The 22,345-nt window shown below is 41.1% G+C and overlaps 1 protein-coding gene across 1 annotated transcript in view; it reads right to left on the bottom strand.

Moving 5' to 3' along the window:
• The window catches only part of LOC125888664 (LHFPL tetraspan subfamily member 6 protein), a 48,416-nt gene that overhangs the window by 2,087 nt on the left and 23,984 nt on the right, over window positions 1-22,345 (bottom strand). The window contains exon 3 of the mRNA XM_049576165.1: window positions 3,226-3,324. Within this exon, the coding sequence (XP_049432122.1) occupies window positions 3,226-3,324 (99 nt within the window). The remainder of the gene's footprint in view (window positions 1-3,225; window positions 3,325-22,345) is intronic.

Here is a 22,345-nt window from a genome sequence, read left to right as displayed (position 1 = left end):
TAGGAGCAGAAAGTGCTGTGAACTGCTTAACATTTTTGTTGAAGCCACAACATTTCCCTTCCTCTTGTGAAAAAGAGTTAGCATTGTTGAAACAGATGCACCGAACATAGTTTAACTTCATTTGCAAACAGACAGTGTGGTATGTGCCAAATGCATTCTCACAACACAGACTTTTGGACAAGCACACCAGTGGCAAGAAATGCTGAAACCGAGCCAAAAGCCAAAAGCAAGCACAAATTAAAACATAAAGGGCCTCCTTAAGACGCATCTTCTATAATCCTCAAAGGAAATTATGTGCATTATTAAACACGGGTATGACCTAAATCTGATTCTAAATTTGGAAAATGTTGTGATGACCATCAAGACTCCTCATTATAAACATCAAATTTTGGGAGAATGTCTGATTTAATCTAGTTATCTAATTACCAGCCGGGTGGGAGGCGGAGGAGGCGTCTCATTAACAAATCATACCAGCCGTCTTCTCACTGTGGCAACCTCATTCAACAGCCAACACTGAAAATACTTATTTCTTCCAGTCTCATTTTCTGATGCATATTTCTCTCCGTCACACTAAATGAAAATTAGCTTCCCCTCTTTTCAAATGTAGCTGTACTTTATCTATTAACATGATGTGGGAAAATTCTGTTTGAAAAAAGATGTCAGCTCAAAGCAGTGATTTTTCATACATTCATTCTGCGGACATAAGTATGAGTATTTTAATTTTTCATATTGAACATACGTGCTATTAATGTGTCCTGCAGCAACTTTCGTAGTTATCTTTGAAATACTTAAGTCCTGACTGCTCTCTTTGAGACTAATGAATGAGTGTGCGAAGCTGAGATACACAGTCCTCATTGTGACATCACTTGTGTGACACCCACTGTACTCGTGGGAGAACATCACAGTCTTGTCTGACTCTAACAAGAATGAGGTGAAACTGAAATAACTATGGTGCAGTTGTCTTCAACTGAACGGCACACTGAGGCAAACACACTTGTTAACAATAATTTATATGTACTAAGAATCTGTTCTTTCAAAGAAGAAAACACAACATTAAAACTTGATATTTTACTTCTGATGACTTGGTCTAAAATGACAGTAACTAAGATGATGTGTTTAGGAATTTAGATAAGCCAGAATTATATCTTTCTAAATTATATGGATCCAGTTCACAATTAAATGCTTATAGAATAGTCACATCTATCTGCTGACATAGCGGCAGCTGTGATCTGTATGAATCCATAATTCACACGACTGAAAATGCACTAAAACACAGTGTTGGCTGGATTTTGATAGTTTTGGGCTTTTTGTCCTTTAATGCTGATAGATTTCCAAAGTTCTTACCACAGATGGCTTATAAACATTAATTAACTGGTTTTCCTTACTCTTCCATCTGTCCGGAGAAATATCTCAACAACTACTGATCAGAGTGTCATGCAATGTAATTCTGTTATTCGTGACACGATCAGGTCAAAACCTGCCCTTGAGTATCATTGATTGGTGGATTGGATTTCAGACCCTACAAGGGACTCTTGTGGGATTTAAAGGAATACCCCACCCCCTAAATGACCATTTACATATCAATTACTCACCCTGTGTTGTGTTGAATTTGTGAGGAAAACTTTATTTTTCTTGCATGCCCCCACAGTGAACGAAGAATCAGAAAAACAGAGAAAATTCATGATGAATTGAAGTCACTGGGGGCCGCGTACAACAACAGCAAAACAAAACAAAAAACATTTGTTTTTAAACTCTTACATTACTCATGCCGTATAATCCAAATCTCATTTATCCACTCGTATGCTCAACCCTTTGGGATGGGGAACTGTGAACCGAAAGTGAAACTTGCTCTCTTCAGAGCCAGACTCCATTGACAGAAACAGTCATTTTTACTCTCTGAACACGTGAGCTGCCTCGTTTTGTTAGTTAGTTATTGTTATTGTGTGACTTTACTGTTTTAAAGAGTTAGTTCAGATTCACCAAAGTCACACAATAACACAACCATACTCTCTGATCGAAGTAAAGGTGGGCCAGCAGCTCCTGTATACAGCACGGTAAAATTACTGTTTTTTTTTTTCAGTGGAGTCTGGCTTTGATGAGAGCATTGATAAGTTTCACTTTCAGTTCAGTTTCCTGTCAGAAAAGGCTGTCTGTACTGAGCATACCACTGGATAAACAAGACTTGGATTGTACTGCATGAGTTGTGTGAAAGTTTGTTAACGGATGTTTTGATATAGTTTTGCTGATGTAAAATGCAGTCACTTATGACTTCAATTCATCAAATTGTAGAGGCATGCGAGAAAAACAGTTTTCTTCACCAATTCAATGTAACACAAAGTGAGGAACTGAAAAACAAGTGGTCATTTGGGAGGTGAGGTATTCCTTTTAATGACTGTTTTGTACTTTTTGTTTTGCCTTGCCTTTTTGCTCAGCAGTCAATAGACATTATACTAATCTGATTCAATGAACACATCCAAGCTCTGCCTATCTTAATGTTTAAGGAGAAGGCAGAAAAAAATAACTTCTTTTCAAAAAAGTGGCAGAAACTCTAGCATGGTGGACATTGATGTAAATTGAAAGAGAGAGCAAATCTAAATGTACCTGATTACATAAGGTATGGGCTCAACAGCTTTATCAAAAATGTACCTTTGACATTTAATTAAAATTTTACAATTACACCAAATGAATTTCTCCATGTACATTAAGTAGAAGATCAAACGCTATTTGATTAGCATCAAATAAAAGCGCAGCTGCAGTATGAATAGCCCCTCCACCTGCCTAGTCTCTGATACAGAAGCATATTATTGTCTATGAGATAGTCCTGTGAATGCCAGCTGAATACAGAGCACAAATCGGGGCCCCTGCTTATTCTCAGCACATATTTATAGCTATAAAACACTCCAGAAATCGACAGCAACTGGAGGTAGTGTTTACTTTTTATCATACATTTTAAATACCAAGGGATCATGTCTATTCAGTATATGACAGCACCAGAGAGCTGTGTCTGCTTGGTTTCTAAAAAAGGCAGAATGTCAACGGCCAGATATAAAAGTCTGCTCTCTGCTTCAAACTTTTTCATAGATTTATCTGTTCTGGGACCAGAACATTCAGCAAATACAAGACAAATTTACACAGTCATGGTTGAAGCACCAGTGTGTAATTTAGGCGCTGTGTGTATGGCTGTTGATGCGTGCGCATGTCTGATCTGCCTGGTAGACATCTCACCTAGTTGAAACTGGTCTGAGCTGTTGTTGCAGGTCTGTTGTACTTCCTCGCTGTCCCATCCCAATGGATAGAGTGCACAGCCAGATCCTATGAGCAGACCTGAGAACAAGGTAAAGAGAGGCTGTCAGTGATGAAGGAATCACAGGAGCTTGACTGATCACTGGGGGTTCAAAAAACATCACAAAACATGACTGGAGGCTGACAAGACAACGTTTGGGAGGTGAAAAAAGCTGCAGCAAGGACAAACTCTCACCATCAAGGTGTTCACTCAGCTCCTTAAGGAAGGCCTGGGTTGTATTTGTGAGACCTTGCCTCTGTAGGTTTTCATAATTTAAGAATCTTTTCGTTAATGAGGAAGAAAATGCAAAGCAGTGTGTTGTATTTTTCCCTTTGCTGCATCCAAATATCCAGCAGGGTGAAGTGAATTAAAACTCGGGTTTTGTGTGGGTTCTCTCTCATTCTTTGGTTTATGTTGAGTGATCCGAAATACAATGACTGCGTTTACATGCACATATTATTATTATTATTATTATTCCAAATATGACAGTATTCTGAATTTAGTGTAGCTCTTGAAAACAGCATATTCCATTTGGATTTTCTGAATTAGGCATATGGGATATGCCAGCATTATTTGGGTTTCAGGAGCATTCTTTGGACATGTATACAGCGCATTTGAAATATGTGTCCGCAGTTTGTGACACACGGACTCTTGCTCATTTACGGTCAACTCTGTGCATTGTACACAAACCAAGAGAGGTAGAGATGCATGCCCAAAAGAAAAGCTAACATTTCTGGTCAGAGGGAGAAACACGCCTTGTTTTAAACATTATGAAAGACAACCGCTTTTTGGATATGCAAAAATATCGCAACGCTGATCTTTTCTAGAAGGTGGTTGAAGGAATGAAAGAGGGAGGTTGTGTTCCTACAACCATACAAGTCCATCACCGGTGGGAAAACTTTGAAAAAATGCTATCATGATGCAAATAAGCAAAATGGCACAAGCAGCTCGAGCTGTTTCACTTTTCCATATTTGACATGATAAAAAAAACCTGTCAAGACGCATTAATTTAAGTATGCACGACTGCATGTAAACTGGAATATTAGTGGAATAATTATTTCCATGAGCCGTCTAACAGCCTGGAGGGAATATGTTCTCATAATAAAGGCAAAAAACAGAATATTTTGTGCATGTAAACAGTCCATGAGGTGCTGCTCCCCAACAGAGTGATACGTGTGTGACCTCACCTCTATGTTGTTTTTTTTTTCACCTTATCAACCATTTCCAGCAGATACTGATGGGGGTTCAGCTCTGACCTGTTCCAACAGTTTTACCTAACAAGCCTCAAATCCTTTTGTAAAATGACACGGATTGTGATTTTAACACTTCATCACGTTTTTACAGCAACAAAACAAAGCAGCCCTCTGCCAGCAGCTCATAAAACGGCTGCAAATGAACAACGAACGTATGCAAATAGCTTGGCAATTTCTCACAGAGGCAACAGCGAAAAAACAAGGCATTTTTCGGTACGCAATAATTACTGTAAAACTCTGGAAGACCCTTGAGGGACTGCTTTATGTCAGTGATTAAAGAGACTTATGACTGCGCTTAAAGCTGCACACAGAGACAAGAGTAAAATCTAGTCAAGGCCATTTACATTAAGGATTAATATCCTCAATATGAGTCTACAGCCAGGTCTTGACAAGTTATTCCCTGGGTGCCAAGGCCTGTCTCTTGAAATTACCCTGTAGGTGGCTCTGCCATCACATTAGCTTAATCCCCTCCGATGTGTCTACCCTGCTATCAGTTTTGGGATGTGAGGATGGCAGCAGAGGAAAAGAAGGCAAGAAAGCTCTGCCTTCCAACCTCATTACCCCTGCCATCCAGGACTGCCTTATTACATCTAGGCCCAGATAACAAGCAGGAATTAATCCACATGCTAATGCAGATGGGCTAGACAAACCGGCTAACATCAGAGGTGGAGCAGGAAAAGTGAAAAAGACATCTGTGTTTTCCCCAGCTGCAGCCAAGAGGACGGCGAATGTCATCGGCCTGCTTGTGTGAGAAAATAGACTGGCTGATTATGGCACCTGTGGTAGAAAATCAATTCAGTGAAACTCCGGCATGTTGATGAGAACGAAGGGATATAAAAAGGCTCTGACCAAGTCTGTGTCATTACAGCTCAGGATCAGAGGGGATCCAGGGATTGTCATACGTAACAACTCAGCCGTTTCTTCTTCAGCCCTTTAAGAAAACTTCAGACGAGTTTGCTTCAGACCCAAAATGACTACCTTTAGCTGAGCGGTAACAGCGAGAGTAACACATGAGCATTTGATGTAAATCCCTGTACAAGCAACCACTGTGGACCCCTGATGAATATAAAGACCCACTATTCTACAAGGTACAAAAATGCATTTAGAGGCAAGTGAGCATACACACAGTCATTAAAATATTCTCAGTTATATAATGTTATCGAATGTGTTTTGATTCAAATTTGTAACAGTAAAGACTGTAAAGCATGCAAGCATGATAATGTATTCATCATTAATATTAAACAAAATCAAAAATTCTCTTTCAAGTGTTGGGTAATGCAGAGAGATACAGCAGCATAATCAAATTGAATTTCCTTGCAGCGCAAGGGAGGGGAAAAAAACGCACAGCAGAATGTTGCTTTGTTTCCCAAAGATATTGTTATTCTACCCCACAAACTATAATATTTCCATTTGAAAAATAAAGATGTGTGGGGATTCTCAGTCATTCTTTGATTAACACATTTGTTAAAATTATCAAAACCATAAAGAACTGCTGCTCTGTCACGAGCACCTCAGAGAGAGGAATGGGGAGAGAAAGTCTTCAGTGCATAGTTTCCACATCAGGTCAGATGATGATGACATGAGGCGCTGAAAACCTAAAAGACTACAGACAGGAGGGAAAATACTGACACAACAAAGAGGAAGTATCAGCTCCATTTGTAACCACAAAAAAATCAAAGGTTTCTGGGTGAACCGCCAGTGTTTGCTGTTGTTTTTGAGGATAAACTCACTGAGCCTACAACACTGCAGTGGGTGAAATCAATGTGAGCACTCACATGTTACCATGACACTATAGAGACAGAAACTGCAAAACATAAATCACTGTGGGAGCAGATAAAAATAATAAATACAAACACATCGCCAAGGTGTAATTCAATTCCGTATCATATGGGGTCCTACATTTCTTTTTCGGCTTTTATTTATTTGATTAATTTATTTATTTTTTTTCCCACTATAGTTAATTCCATCAAATCCCATCCTCCACACTCACTATGTGGGTTATTGAGAAGCAGAGGTAGGGAGGCTGGTGACTGGGATGTGGGAGACAGATTACCAAGAATGGAAAATGTTCTTTCACATGATGTTTATGAAGCAAGCTGCTACAGAGAAGTGTGGACTTGTGAGAGGCAGCTACCTCAGGCTCTGATTCTCCATGCGTGCTGTTGGAGACTGATACTTCCTGTCTTTCTTACTTCCTAAGCTGACACAGATGCACCCCGATCTGCACAAACAGACAGTTGGGGATTTGTGTCATTTAGCATGGGGCTGTCAGCTATAGCACTGCTTTTCAACCTTTTTTGGCTTGTGACCTCTTAAACTGAGGCAATGGCTTCTCCTGACCTCCCGTCACAGACTGCATATGAGCACACTGTATCATGTAATTCCCCCTTCCTCCCCACCACAACATTTTTCTTGACCTAAATCTAATGTCCTGGCCAGCGGCTGGAGAACCACTGAGCTTACGGACACACTGCAATCACAAGCACTAAACCACATCCTAGACTTCCTAAGATAAGATAAAACTTAATGATCTCCCCGGAAAAAATTGGTTTGCTGTAGCAGAAAGTCAAATAAGAATACTGCAAAAGAAAATTGTCAAAGTCAACTCTTGTATAAAAGGACAAGCAAACTAGAAAATTGCATTCAGAAGGGGAACAGATCTCTGCTTGATGTGTCTGGGGGCATATGGGTGGGGAATAAGGAGTGCAGTTCAGGCTGTGTGTCCAGCATGTATGCATGACTATGGAGGAATGAAGGAAAGACAATATGCAGGTCACATTATCAAGATGTAACCCGAGTAGAGAGGGTTATATGAAGACAAACCACAGAAACAATGTCCAATAAAACCCCTCCCTACCATCCTATTTCCTCTCGAACATAGAGGAAACTCACTCAATTGTCCCTCCCAGCTCCCTTACAGTCAAGATGGTAGTGAAGAGAACAAGGGATTTATCTTGTATCGTGCCAACTTTAATAGGTCAAAACATATTGGGTATGGGGTTGATCTGCAGATGCTCTGGTTCAAACTTAGACCAAACTTGTTTTTTAATGAATGTCAGTTTTTGAGCCACGGCAAATGCCAAAATGTGGCTTGCAACAAACCCAGTAAGGCTTGTTTTTAGCTTAGCCTATGGCTGGAAATGCCTTGTGCAATGTGATTTTGTTGATCTCTTGCAGCCCATACTGACTGGGTAAAAGGAGTGAGGAAACAGTCAATGATGGCACAAAAAATGAATAAATAAATAAATAAAATAATAATGACATTCCACTACATGCAAACACAGGTATGCATTTTGAAATGTTCATGTTCACTGTGCCACAAAATAAAGACACTGACAATGAAATGGAGTCACTTTAATTCAAACTGATAGTGCTGCAGTGCCGAATTGGTGACAACAGTCCAAAAGTTTAGGAGCTCAGATATCGAACTGTGGTAAATGCCTAAATAACTACTGAAATACCCAAATTCAAAAGACCCATATTGGCTCAAACAAATGTCTTTTGTGAATTTTATTGCTTTCCCCAAACCACAGAAAGGTTCTGTTCTCTTAGAGGCAACATGATCGACTTCAACAAGCAGCTCATTTTTCTGTGAGCAGATGGCCGTCTCATGATGAAATCATTGCAGAACTGCACTAAGCTGCCATGAGGATTGCGATGGAAGTCACCACAAGGCTGATATTGCAGTTACAAAGCGACTACATGACACTGTAGAACAGACGGACAGAAAAAAATACATCATAAATGTGAGAAACCCGCCATCACCTGCATCTACAGACATTCTGTGCACCCTCCACAGATGTTATTAACAATCAAAACAACTAGTTTCCCTTTAGCAGCACCAACTGTGCCCTCAGGTCAAACTTAAAGATGCCCTGAGCTGTCTGGGAGATTGGAAGAGGTTCAAGTGCCGCTCTATCAACACAGGCCTGGGAGGTTTGTTTGTTTACTTTGCTGCTTTTTGCCAACAACCACTGTTTGTAAAACCTTTTGGAGTCTTATTTCAGTTGCTATGGCAGCCAGCTGATGCTGATAGTCTCCTCCGGCAGAGGAGGTGAGGAGGAAAGGGTCAGAAAGAGAGAGAGAGCAGAATCTAAGAGGCCAGACAACTTATTCACAGATTGAGTTTCAATTGATCTCCACGAGGTTGTTATCACAGTGACTATCTCAGGCCTAATGGCTCCTCTGAAAGGCTATTCTATGAACTGGGAAATAGTTCAGATAAATGGACTTCACCAAATACAATCAGTCCAACATATCAGTGTTCAATCCATAAAATCTGCTCTAATACAGTGAACTTTCTTCCGCACATCGTTGCCTCAGATTTCATCATCGTAGTTGAGCTCTCTTTTGAATTCACTTTAAAAAGCACACATAGAAGTCCTTTGTTCCATCGGAGCTGCTCTATTGTTCCCCACCCATTTTCTGTCACTGCTTTTTACCTGAATGAAAAACTGCCCCCTTTTCATATCCCCCCACATTCTCTGATTTAGGGAGTGCTGATGCCTTTTGTCAAGCTTTCCTGCTCTCTGTCAAGAAGCAAGGAATTTCTTTACTCTCCTTCATGCCCCGAGACAATACCATTCAAGGTTATCGTTCAAAAGGCCAAAGAGGACAGGGAGAAAAGGCTGCCACTAAGCTGGAGAGAATTTTGGTGGCCAGGGAATTGGAGTGGGGACGTGCCTGAATGGGCCAGCTTAATGTAAGACATTCCCTTTTGGGCTTGGTGGATCGTCCAAAAGAGAGTAAAATGTAAGAGCAACTATACCTAGGAGGGCAGGCCTGTGCAGTGCCAAAATAATATCAACCTTTACATGTCCTCTGGTCTTTTTCTGTTGAAAAATAATAATTCCACTCATTTCCAATTCAGTTCATGTATTTGGGCAGTTTTTCAGAAATGTGTCAATAACATGAGAAAAAGACAGAATAGGCCAGGCTGGTAGGATTAATGAAATGGAAAAGGATAATGAAATGCCTCACCGGTTGCAAAAAGGGGCAGCTATCTCACGACAACAGCACGAGGAAAAGGTTCAACACTAAACGGGTAGTTAAAGTTATAATCCTTAAGATTTTCATGGAATCAAATGCATTTTTCAGCAGTAACTGTTCAACAAATTTACATTCTGTAATTGTCTCTCTATAAAGTAATTTTCATTGTTAGTGGTGGAGTTTGCCATGCACGCTGGATACAAATTGCCTATGTATGAGGGATTCAGCAATGCAGCATGTAATCTGGCGTTACTGTTTTCAATTCTGTCTCACTGATATCAGCATCATTGCCTGCTGCTCACTCTCCTACATCCAGATCAGAGCTGTATTAAGTTACTGCCAATGCAACATTTCCTACTGCTGCTGCTTCACATTAAAGTCCTTCAGATGGTGAAACAGAATGATTTTTATCACTGGCATTTGTGCTGACAGAGATCAGTCATAAGATTGACTTTTACAAAACAAGTCATTTTCAGCCGACAATCAATTGAAATTATTGCAGGGGAGTAATGGAACAGGAAGGAGCACAAACAGTGAGCAGTGGGCTGCACACCTCCAACTCATCAGCAAGGTAACGAACTGTACTGTGCACTACTGTAATTGTTCAGTTGCTATTATTTTACACTGACTTCTATTAACCTGTAAACAAATATACCAGTTGTTGTTGTATTCCAGACAAAGTAGCTGCTCAAGCACTGTCTGTTGTACTATTAGACTATACTTTCCTTTTCAAGGTAAATTCCTTCCCTTCATGGCAATAAACCTCATTCTGATTCTGATTTCTGATACCATGGTTAACATGGGTATCACCAAATCAACCAGGACTAAATCTTAAGGCTTACAAATTCAAAATAAAGATTTTGGGCGCGGACTTATACCTGGCACAAAGCTGCGCACAGCACAGTGCAGCTGTCATTGCTTGTGTCAGACTGATTTCCATGGCCAGGCCCTTATCAGTAGCAAATGTACTTGCACCCATCTGCGTGCACATGGGCGTGTATGTCTTAAAATGAGGTGTGGTCAGGCACATTGTTGGGGTATTACTATTTTGAGGCAGCAGAAAGCCACTGCACTATTGACCAACAAAAACCTAATCCAAAGTCAATCATAGAATATTTTCCTGCTATTTAAGGGCCACATTATTCAGATAGTAAGATGTGCACACATAGGTGGGTTTATAATGTGCATACACTCTCCTTGTTACACACACAGGGATTGGATGGGTTGCAGTTGGGTGAAATAAGACATCATTAATGATGAAATATTACCTGCATTCTCTGTGAACATAGCAGAGAGCAGAGCAGAGCTGCAGAGGTGCTGTCCAACTCCCCATTAAGAGAGAAGCTGTGCACATATACACACAGGAAACAGCATAACTGCATTGATTATTTCAGAAGCTTAATAACTTGTTGCTACCTATAGTTTTACTGTTCTTACTGCATGACTCTCAGCAGAAAACCACTCGCTTCTCCAATTTGCCAAATCCCCTATGTAAATAGTATTGGGAATAGGAGGACACACTCTACGCCAAAAACACACCTATGATTAATCAAGAGACTAAATACAAACCCTTTGCCCTTTGCACCTTACTTTGTGCCCAGATAATGCACCATTTAACATGCAAAAGTGGAGTTGTACACGCCCCAAATGCACTTGCGCCATGCACTGTAGACTATGCACTATAGATAATTCAGAAGGACCCACTATGTGCAATCTTGCCTGTACCCACAAGATAGCTGGTAAAATGTATCCACAATTGCCTCACGTTGTGTGGTTCTTTGCATGTAATTAATCGATAAATTGATTCCTTAGTGTAATTGTTGTGATATTGTAAAGAGAGCTGGTCTGAGCTTTAATCAGAGAAAGTGAAAGGCTCTGAGTCCCACAGTGTCACTTCAGTCTAACACACCCATGTGACTGATCTGTCAACAGCACCATCCCTGCATGCTGAGACATGTTTCTTCCGTCACTTGAAACGCAAGGCACACATCAGCACGTACAGCTTGCATTCTTGCTTTTCCTACTATGTTTTGATTCTCTCTGTCATTCAAGTTGGATCAACACAGCCGTTTTCAGAAGGGCTTGCTCCTATGTGAGCATTTTTGCCGGCGAAGCTGGTGTTTTTATGTAAGCGAGGCGGGGATCTGGAGATTCAGTTGAAACATTCTGGAGCTGTGAGAGATGGGGAACGAGGGGGGATGCAGAGAAAGGAGGGATTTAAAGAGAGTATGTGAAGTACATGTGATATGTGATGTGCAAAGTGATGCATATAAATACTTGCTGCTGCCAGGGGCTGGCATTCAAGCGGTATTTAGCCAATAGTAGTTTTTATTAATATTGACTTTGCTAAACTGCACTTCCCATAGATAATACCTGAAACATCCAGTTGGACAAGAGGTGTGTTCATGGGAAGATGTTTGTCTGGTTGAACAATGTTGCCTCCTAACTGTAATATTCTATTCCCCACTGTGACAGGTGACTACACAAATGATCTTCCAGTCTATGGACCTAGGTTGAGTCTGTTTTATGTTTCTCAGTGTTTCTGGGGGGCTTTACAACTCGAATATCAAACACAGGAAACTGTATTACTGACCAGGCCAGTAAGAACAGAGCTCTGTGGCAAACAAGCTTTACACTGGGCTCTGACTATTCATTCTAAGTGTGACCATTCTCTTCATGACAAATTTCTCCCTCTTCTCCCTCTGGTATCTGCCACCGCCGGCCCATGAAAAGGTCAAACAGTCACAAAAAGTCCGTTATCCCAGCAGCCACCAAAGGACTTAATAAGACTCATTGTGAGGTTGTGTTCATGTGAGGCCTGCATGGTTATATTTTCATGTCATCCTGCGAACACACAGTTGTTTTCCTGCGTCTTTCACTTGCTGTTTACTGCTTCTGTGCTCGTCTGGTTTTATCTGCTGTATATCACTCCCCCTCTGGGACTAATTAATAATAAACTGAACATTAACTATAGTGTTTTAAACAGATAGTAGCACACCTGGGAGTAGTGCCGTGGTCTCTGTCATGTCTTGATTTCAGGTGTAATCTTACTAAGGTCTTACTAAGTTTTTTCTGAGTCACATTTAATTTAAGAATTTCAAACAACCCCAGTTCATTTTCACCTCTTTTAGAATGTAAATTGGTTCTGCAAAGCACCTCTCTATAGATCTGGTAATTGCCTTTTTTTCACTACAGAAACTTAACAAAATGAAAAGTATTGTAGCTATTGTCAGTCATCCATTCTGCTTTGATTGGAATTGTTCCGTGCAGGCTTTGGGGAGAGGTTCACAGAACTAACTAGCTGGGGAGAAGATGCTAAAGCCAGGGGCGTTCAGGCAGTGCTAGTAGTGCTGAATGTTACTGGTCAAGCAAATGTGAATGCAAAAAGATGTACTTAAGGCTTTGGGTGTATAAAACTGCAAAACAGAACTGGGGAAAAGTTAAGCATGCAGCAGCGCAAACTGAAAAACACGACATGATGCAATGTGCTGGCTACCGGCCAGTTTGTAAAACACAATGGAAATGCAAAAAAGAACCAAATGTCCAAACCTAAAAAGTACTTAAAAGTTGAGGTTGTTTAAAGGTTATGGTAATGGAAAACACTCAAAAGCGAGACTGCTTTAAATGTGATGTTGTCAGTTTTGATGACATTTTCCTAACAAACAGGCCAAAAATAAGCCCAAAGCAATGTACAGTATGTGCTGGTTTGTTTGCTTGTGCCAATGTCCTGTAACACAGTCTCATTTCTTTCCATGTCCGCCCATCAGTCACCATCACTGGCCCTGGGCGGAAAGAGCAGGTTGTGTTATATTGATCTGTTTCAGTGCTTTTGCTACAGGCATTCTGTCAGGAGCTGGTCTTATCTAATCACACTATTCATTTGTCACACAGTTTCCGGCTACAACCGGTAATTAATAAACACACCAATTACAAGAGCAGAATGAACTTCTGGTTCATTAAGCAGTGGGCATGTGTTAAGCAGTGAAAAAAAACATTAGGTCTACAGCTCAGGAGCACAACACAGTGCATGGAGATAAAACTGGAAAGTTCTAAGTACGTAGCAAATAACTTTCAAAAGACAACGTCTTACGAGTGCGTGGGGAGAATGAGCTTTTCACACGAGGGCGCAGATATTTTCTGTGCATCTCACTCTTTCCAGCTACGAACCCACGCCTCCCTGCGACCTCAACCATGTCTCCTCTGATCTCATATTGCAAAGTGGACATTCTTCCCCCTCGTCTCAGTTAAGAGAGGAAGTCAAATAAGAGGCAGGCAAAAAAAACACAAGGGAAAGAATTCAGCTGCATCCGAGAGAAAGTCCCCCTCTAGCTTTCCCAAAGTGTTGCGCAATTTTACCTTTTTGTGCTGAACTACTGGAATCTAAAGCATGAAGACAGTAGAAACAATGACTTCATGTATCTTAGTATTTGTGAAAACCTTAAGAACACCTGACTGCTGCCATGCTGCACTGGTGTTAATATGCTGCCTTGTGTTTTTTCCCCCAAGTCAAAGGGAAGATTAGCTTTTGCAATATCGTGCAATATTTTAATGACTTATTATCATTGTGAGGCTTGGTGGCAGGGTGGTGACAATAAGCTACTTTACTTGCACATGACAAAAAATGAGTCCAGGCCAACTTACAGTAGATTGCCAACAACAGATTTAAAGCCTCACTTTCCTGTAATTTCTGAAATTGAAAAAATCAAAGTAGGTGAAACCCCCCCGCTAAAAAACGAAATATGAGGACCCTCTATAACTGGTAATAAAAATCAGCATGCTAGTCTGGAATTTCAATTTAAAAAGTGATGGCTGTTCCATCCATCAGAGAGGTGAGTCGAGTGAAGAAGAAAATGTGTGAGGAGAACAACAAAGCCAAAGGGTATGGAAATCCTCCTCAGGGAAGGATCCACTTTATAGGGTCCTACAAGTGTAGCTCTTCTAACTGGGTCATGTCTGATGTGTTGAGCAGCAGCCTCCTCCCACTGACAGAAAAGCATGACGGCAGGCCACGTGTTCAAAAGTCAGCATATACCTACAGCGATGCGCTCCTGCCTTAATTACCCTTTACAATGAGCAGTAAACATGCTAACGCTAGGCCTTCTGGGGAGAGCTGAATCAAAGGCACCACAGTCTACACCTTAATATTCATGTTAATAGCATCCAAATATGCAATGAATGTTTTAGTATCTTCCACACAGACAGTGGCAGACATCAAAATGCCTCTCTGACAGTACTGGGGCTCATCATGTGAGCAGCTCCACACTGCAAATACAAAGAGCCTCCTTTCAAAAGACAATGCAACGCTTCAGGGATCGAGGAAAAACTGACTCCCACTGCCAAGTGTACAAAGTACTCCATAGCATGTGTTTAAAGTGCTGGCCCACTGCATTCACGCTGTCTTCTGGGACACATACCAGGCTAGCTTATTACCCCTGGGGATTGAGTTCAAGCAGCCAACCCAAACTCCCAGAAATCAAACATTCCCTAAACACAACAGGTCATTTTATTGTGTGGGTGTAATGTGAAAACCATTCAGTGGGAGAGGAAACATCAGTAGGCCAAGAGGCTCATTCTAAAGCCATAATGCCAGAATATAATGTGATCCATTATAACATATATATGAAAAACAAAGCATAAAGCCGAAGCAGTATTTTACCAACGTTAGAAGTCAATGCATTTTTAAATATATTGAGAAAATACCGTTTCATGGTTGAACTTAGATAAAACACTTTATGACCCTTATTCCACCAAAATTAGTGCATGTATGCAGGTTTGTTAGTGCAGGAAAACTTGTTAAAAATAGGTCATAAGACTGCTTTTCTTTGCCAGTTGAGCAGATGAGTATGTCTGTCTCTCTTTTTTAAGGTGTGTCACATTCAACATCACAGACAGGCCCGAAAACAGGTAAGTAAACAGTAGATAGCAGCATGGAGGCCAGTGAAAATGTTACAGTGGTTACTTCTTTTGGCTATCTCTTACTCAGTCTCTCTCTCAAACTTGGTGCCGACTACATTTTGAACTATGTTGGAGCGCTGCTCAGATGGAGACGGACAGTATTTGGCAGCAGACTGTCACTGCATCATGCTTCAAAGGGGTGAAAATTAGTGCCTCTACCTAGGAGTCATATTTCCATCACTGCTGACCGGAGCCAATTGGAGCTGGAGCTGATAAATACCCTCAGCTACTGCAGAGTCCTTTTTAACAGGGAGTACTTGCCAATTGTTACTTTTCCTATTCAATAAAAAGCCAGATGTTAGCAGGTGTTGGTGGATTTTTTGTCCAGTTGGAGAGGGGCTTTAGAAGAGTTCACCCAAACCTGAACCGTTTGGCATTAATGATTGGTCTAAAAGAATAGTGTGACACTTTGGGAAATGTGCTTTTTTGCTTTTTCTTGCTGAAAAAAAAAAATCAATTCTAGTCTAAGGTCTTTATGGTAAATATGAAGCTACTGCCAGCAGCTGCTTAGCTTAGCTTATCTTAGCTTAGCTTAGCTTAGCTTAGCACAAAGACTTGATACAGGGAGACACAGCTGGCCTGGCTCCTACACCTAATTAACACATACATTTTCTGACACTTGTGAGTTCATTAACTGTGACATTTGCTGCTTAAAGTTTCTTAAAGTGTCGAAGCACATGAAAAAAAAAAAGAACTTTTTTTGGTTACTTCTGTATTGACAGATATATTTTTAGTTACATGATGACACTCAAGTGTCTTCTCTTTCATCCCATGCAACACATGACATGTAATAATGATATTTGAGAGCCCTTGAGGAAGAGGAGAACAGTCGAAATGGGAACACATTATGTAAGATGTGAAGTAATCTGTGAGCAATATAATAGGGCAATACAATGGAGAGGCAGAGATCAGGTTGTGCGGGACTTGACATTTTGTGTGATATTGAATTGGTATTGTGATCCTACATAATCATATAATATCTGGTTTATCCTGTCCGCTCAAGGATGAAAAGCTATTTCTGCCCCGATGATTCGACAGATTGAATCTAAACAGATGTCAAGAAAAGGCAACCAATTCCATTTCATATGATGATTTACCACTATCTTGCCTTTTTTTTATGTTGCCATGCCATCTCTGACAGGGTAGTAAAAAGTACTGACGTAAATTGAAGCGGATGCTATTATGTTGAGATAAATGTTAGTGATGAAACTGCAGCCTCCTGGTGAAGTCTTGTCTTCTTAACAATGCTGTAAGGGAGTCCTTTAAACCCACAGGTAATAAAATAACATCTAGAATAAACTGCAGTTCCTTAATACTGATTGCGTGTAAAAGATACATGACAGAAACATTTATTTATTTCACCTTGGTGTTAAAAATGTCTGGTGTGGTAAAACATGATGAAATATGTGAACGCCTGAGGGGTTTTCCCAAACCGATGATTATTTTTGCTTCTTGGTCAGAGCACTGGCTAAATGTGATGACTTGGTTCTTGTTTTGACAAGCACGTTCATTAAATCTTCATCTTGATTAACAGTTTGTATTTTTGTCAGTTAGGCCCTGAGGCAAACTAAAAAACATTTAATGTAATAAAATAAAATAAATAAAACCAGCTGGATCAGTACGATCCCAGACAAAACGTAAACCCAAAGGGTTGAGCACTAGCAGGTGGGCTGAAAATGAGGCACTTTATATGGGTAATTACAGAGAATACAAAAAACATCCATGATTATTTGAAATAAATCCATGGCTTTCCTTTTTTTACTCCTGTGTCCACTTAGGAAATTATGGAAAAAAACATGATGTAATGCAGAATGAACAATGGAGCAGTTATCCAGCATGATGTGTTTCAAATAAAAGGAGAAGGAGAACTTTTAAAACAGGATGGTGCCCTGGTTTCTTATTACTATGCTTCAGACAATGCAGATTTAACACCTCTATTACACTACCGCCTCCTACAAACACATGGCTTCAATCGAGCTGCAGGCATTCATGTCATAAGAGTCAGTGGATGGCATGAATCCACAGATTATAGCATGGGAGCAAGGACGAATGAAAATCAATAGTTCCCAGAGTCCTTGCAAAACTGGCTCTCACTGAGATGTTTCAAAGAGGAAAAATAACTCAGAAGAAAGGAACAATGCTATTTAAGCACCAGAGGTTTCATCCTGCAGTCAGAGTGGTTCAAGTGCACTTTCACTCTTATTGGCTTCTGCTCATTGCACGTGGGACTAATAGCACAGTATGCTCAGACCTCATGTAATTCATCAATTGCCTCCTTACCTCAAAGCGTTGGGACTAGAAAATGAAATTCGGTATGTTGGACACAAGTCTGTTAAATGAAACATTTTATAGTTTGTCACTCTGTAAAGCTAAGCTCTAAATTGACCCCCAAAAGCATTTGCAAGCACCTTCTACAGTTTCCACTACTGCCTCTAGTTTTATAAGAGCAAAATTTTGCATCCAAAAGAAAAAGACATAATCGGAAGCCAAAAACAAATTCAATTTGCATGGGATTAGTAAGTATTATCCAGGGAACTTTGACTCAAGATGTGGCAGGTAATTCACGCTGGAATTTTGCTTAAATTACAACCATGGCAGACTTGCATTGGGATTAAAATCGTCAACGATCTCCCTCAATTATACAAATCACTTCCCAACCTTAGGTTATATTAATTCCGTGCAAATAGAGCTTTATAAGGTTCCATCAGTATTCATGAACATGAACGACTATCTTCAGAAGCTTAAAAATGAGAGATAAAACTTGGGTCTGCCGCACTGACGATGAATCAGAGATCAACTTTGTGGGATGAAACTGTAAAACTTCACAGCGAAATTAACTTTGTGTCATTATAGAGCTCTCAGTGATGAGGCAGAGAAAGTTTGCCTCTGTAATGTCATGTGCCCACAAAGGCTCCCTTTCACTGTCAAAAGGGCTCGTTCACAATACGCCCCCCTGATTGAATCAGTTTGAGTGCATGTGGCTCTGAGAGGGACTTGTTCCTGCTCACAAATTACGCCTGAATGGTCCAAGATCATAGGTCACTGCATGTGCAAACTCCTTTTTCCAGGGATGAATCTTTTTTTTTCTTTCCCTGAATGTTGATTACTGTAGCACTGTTACTGTAGCCTCACAGTGACTGAATAGCCTGACAAGGGCCACTGAGAATGTACCACTGGACATTTCAGAGCTAGTCAGTCTGATTGATTGAGCCATAAAGAGTTTGTCCGTAGGGCTAACAGGACTCGGATAAAAGATTAGGAGTCTGTTGAGTCTTGATTAATGTTAGAGGATATAACCTCTGGCCAGTGGTGCTGAAAGATTTATATGATCGGGGTCTCAGCGGCAAAATATATGCGCACTGAATTGGAGCGATTTGAAGTCAGTGAGGACAGAACAATCACAGGGTATCCCCAGGACACAAGCTGAATCAAAACAGAATTGTCACAACTCCATAATGAGGCAAACACGCATATTAACCAACAGATGAAGCAGGACAGCAACACAGGCGACAAAACAGACTAAAAGAGATATCTCAAAGGCAACAAACCCAATTTCATTTTTGCTGTTTTTCCAAATCAGAAGGAATGTGATGACGGTGGGGGGAAAAGATTCCGCTGCATATTTATACAGGACCTTGCCTGTGTTAAACCCTGCCCCACCCCCTGGACTTAGGCTGCCTGATTAGTATTCACTGAATTCATTAAGACACAATCGCTGGTGTCTGGGAACATGGGAACTCTTGATGGAGGAGAGGTTGAGTTCAGCCCACTGGGTAAGTCCCTACAGAAAAAAACCCAGCCCCATCCCCCAAACCTGAAGGTCACCATGTCCTTACTCAGCTGCTGATCTGATGATCACAGGCAAACAGCGGTTGTGGGGCTCAGTGTTAAGATCTTTATTTGCACATGCTGTGTTGTTGCCAGCGTGCAAAGATCTGCGCTGTGCCCGAGAAAAAAGGTAAATGTGAGTCTGACTTTTGGCTTGATTTGTCCCCAAAGGCAATCAGCCACAATTCATCACCCAGGAGGGAGTGTTGTTGTGCTGTGTTATAATATAGTGTTTCTCCTTGTAAGCTATAAAAAAAATATAAATGAGATCAGACTTTGTAGCCCGCAGACCATCCATCCCTCAAAAGTTGCACCCCACACCCCCACCCCCATCCCTACCCCACCCCTGCTTCCCCAACTATTAAAATCAATGTTGAGATGAATGAACAGCAAGGACCAAGGGGGACACCAGGTAGAAAACTCTTCCGGCTGCTCCAATGGTTCATACGTTAGGGAGGCGAGCTTTGGTTGCGTCCCGGCAAACCGGTGATGAATCATTCCTCAGGGAAGCACTTACACACTTCAGCCAGTTTAATGAAAAACACCAAAAAACCTGTCCTGCATGAGAGCTTCACAATAATAAATCACAGGCGAGGAGAAAATATTGCATACGGCCACGGTGCACAAATCCAATAGAGTTTGGCTTAACTCTGCTCTCACTGCTGGACTGTCAATCTTGTGTGTTTCCGTCACCCTGCTGTTATCAATTTGACTCGCAGCTCCAAATCCAAATCTTTTCGTCATCACTTCCTATGCCTGGAAATGATTTCAAATTATGAGAGAATTATCAAACAGAGGCAAAAACATTGCCCTGGGGTTTAATATTGCAATTCTCGGTTTCGCTTCAAGTGGTCTCTTGATGGCTGAGCAAAGATCTTTTGCCCGCACCGGTTTTAAGGTGTTTGCAATAAAACTAATTACCATTAAAAAAACAAAACAAAGGAGAATAATAGGGAGAGCAGCTCTGGCAGTCCACAGCGTATATCCCAGAGAGAAATCTGTGCCATATCCTGAAGCCTCTTTCTGTTTTCCTCCACCACAATGAGGGGGAAAGACTTTGATCATCTACTATACTGTATCTCACTCACCAGAAGAAGAGGAAAACAGAGTCAGGGCATAAGAGTTGGGTTTCCACACAGGGGAATGCAGAGCAGAGGAAAATGAGGTGAACTGTCATGAAAAGAAAAGCAGAAAACCTCCAGCAGCTGCAACACACTTGACAGCAAACCAAGCCCGCTGAAGCAAGTGTCAGACAAAACAAATTGCTAAACCTTTTCTGACACTCAGCGCGGTCTCTGGATTGTCACGACAAGAGTGGAAATTAAGTTGCCAGAGACACAGACTGCCAAGGATAGATCACCAACATCAAGAATAATGCTGACTTTGGTGGTCGTGGCGAGGTGTGAGTACAAGCGCGCGAACGAGATATCGGTCCGCATCTGAGAATTAATTCATAAATCTTCGGTTATTTGTGGTCCCTTCATCCAAAGTTGGATTGGAATGCTTTTGCACCATGTTCAGTTTTTGTCATGGAGCCAAAGCTAAAATGGGCTTCCTCTCAGCAGGGACCAAAGTATTCCGTCTCAAAAGATTTTCTTGTGGAGCCCAGGCATGGCAAGCGTATAAGCATGAACGTGACAGCGCAAGTGAGTCGATAAACACACCCAGGCAGCGCACATTCATTTAGGAAGGAGGGAGTACTTCAAAGTTCAGCCGCCGGGGTTAAGAGAGAATACAAAGGAATAAAGAGGAATCTGTGCTGGCTGAAAAATGCATTTTGAGATGGACAGACACTGATACAGCAGCAACAATAAATACATCCATAGTCAACTCAAGCTGAAGTCAAAAGAAAGAAAATAACTATTTGATGTTTTTTAAAAAGTCTAAATCACGCCACTATGTTAATTAATTCCATATATGTGTGTTTGAGTTCAGGTATTTGAAGAGTAAACATTACAGAATAGCAAAGTAATATGCAATATATTATTTCCTGCAAATCCCCTCATAAAAACTGTTTTGTTTTGACAAAATGTCCACAGAAAAGCAGAGGCTAAGCATTAACTATAAATCACAATAGAACACAATGACACTAATGCAAGAAGAAGTAAAAAATGCAAAGGGAGATATATGAGATGTATTCCAGTGGAAACAGCAACAAAGAAAGGAGTGTGTTCTTGTGTATGTGTGACTGTGATCAGGGGCATGTTGCAAAGGTTTAAGGTACCCATTACTGCTGAGTGTAGCAGCAATGGGATTAGTGGTACCCGGAGGGCACAGATGGCACCGAAATCCTCAGAGTTGTTCTGAAAAGGTCACACAAAATACAGGAGAGCCACCTACTCACCCACCCATTCAGTGCTGCTAACAGATTCCTCGGGCTGGATTCTGCTCTGGCTTTTAGTCCCTCATCAATCCTCTGAATGCCCCACTATCATTCTTTTCAAGTGTGTAACAGAGAGCAGAACAGAAACACCTTTAAAATGTCAAAAGGCAGCAGGTCCGACTCGCGTTGTCATTGACGAGATTGTGGCAATGGCTGAATTCAACAAGAAGCTTGTGGCCCTTTAGAGGAAAACAGATTTTATCGCAGCCCTTTTGTTACCATGTTTAATGGGATAGGAAGCAAGAGAGAGACGAGATGCAGAGTGATGTATTAAAAGACATTAGTCTTTGTGGCCGTGCAGAGAACAAATGAATCCCTGTGCACCTTGTAATTTAGTCTGAAGGTCATTTTTGACCCTTTCCATTCTTCTCCTCTCATTCATTTGTTTTTACCACACCACATGTACTGTACGTTCTGTTGTTTTTGCACTGCAGCAAGGAGACTTGCATCCCTCTTCTGTCTTGTTTTGCCATACTGCTGCGTCTGTGTATTTCCTGCCACCATACGGTTGCATTCTCCCCAGGCGCTGGCTCCTTCACCAACACCATATGGCAAGGCCAACTAGGCAGGCAGTGCTCTGTAGGACTCTCACAGCGTCTCCGTTATCCGTGTTTTCTTTGAGGGTTCCGATACACCACTTACAGAGGGTCATTA

This window comes from Epinephelus fuscoguttatus, linkage group LG5 (assembly GCF_011397635.1).
Source record: "Epinephelus fuscoguttatus linkage group LG5, E.fuscoguttatus.final_Chr_v1".
Lineage (NCBI taxonomy): Eukaryota > Metazoa > Chordata > Actinopteri > Perciformes > Serranidae > Epinephelus > Epinephelus fuscoguttatus.
This window is presented reverse-complemented; position numbering and strand designations above follow the sequence as displayed.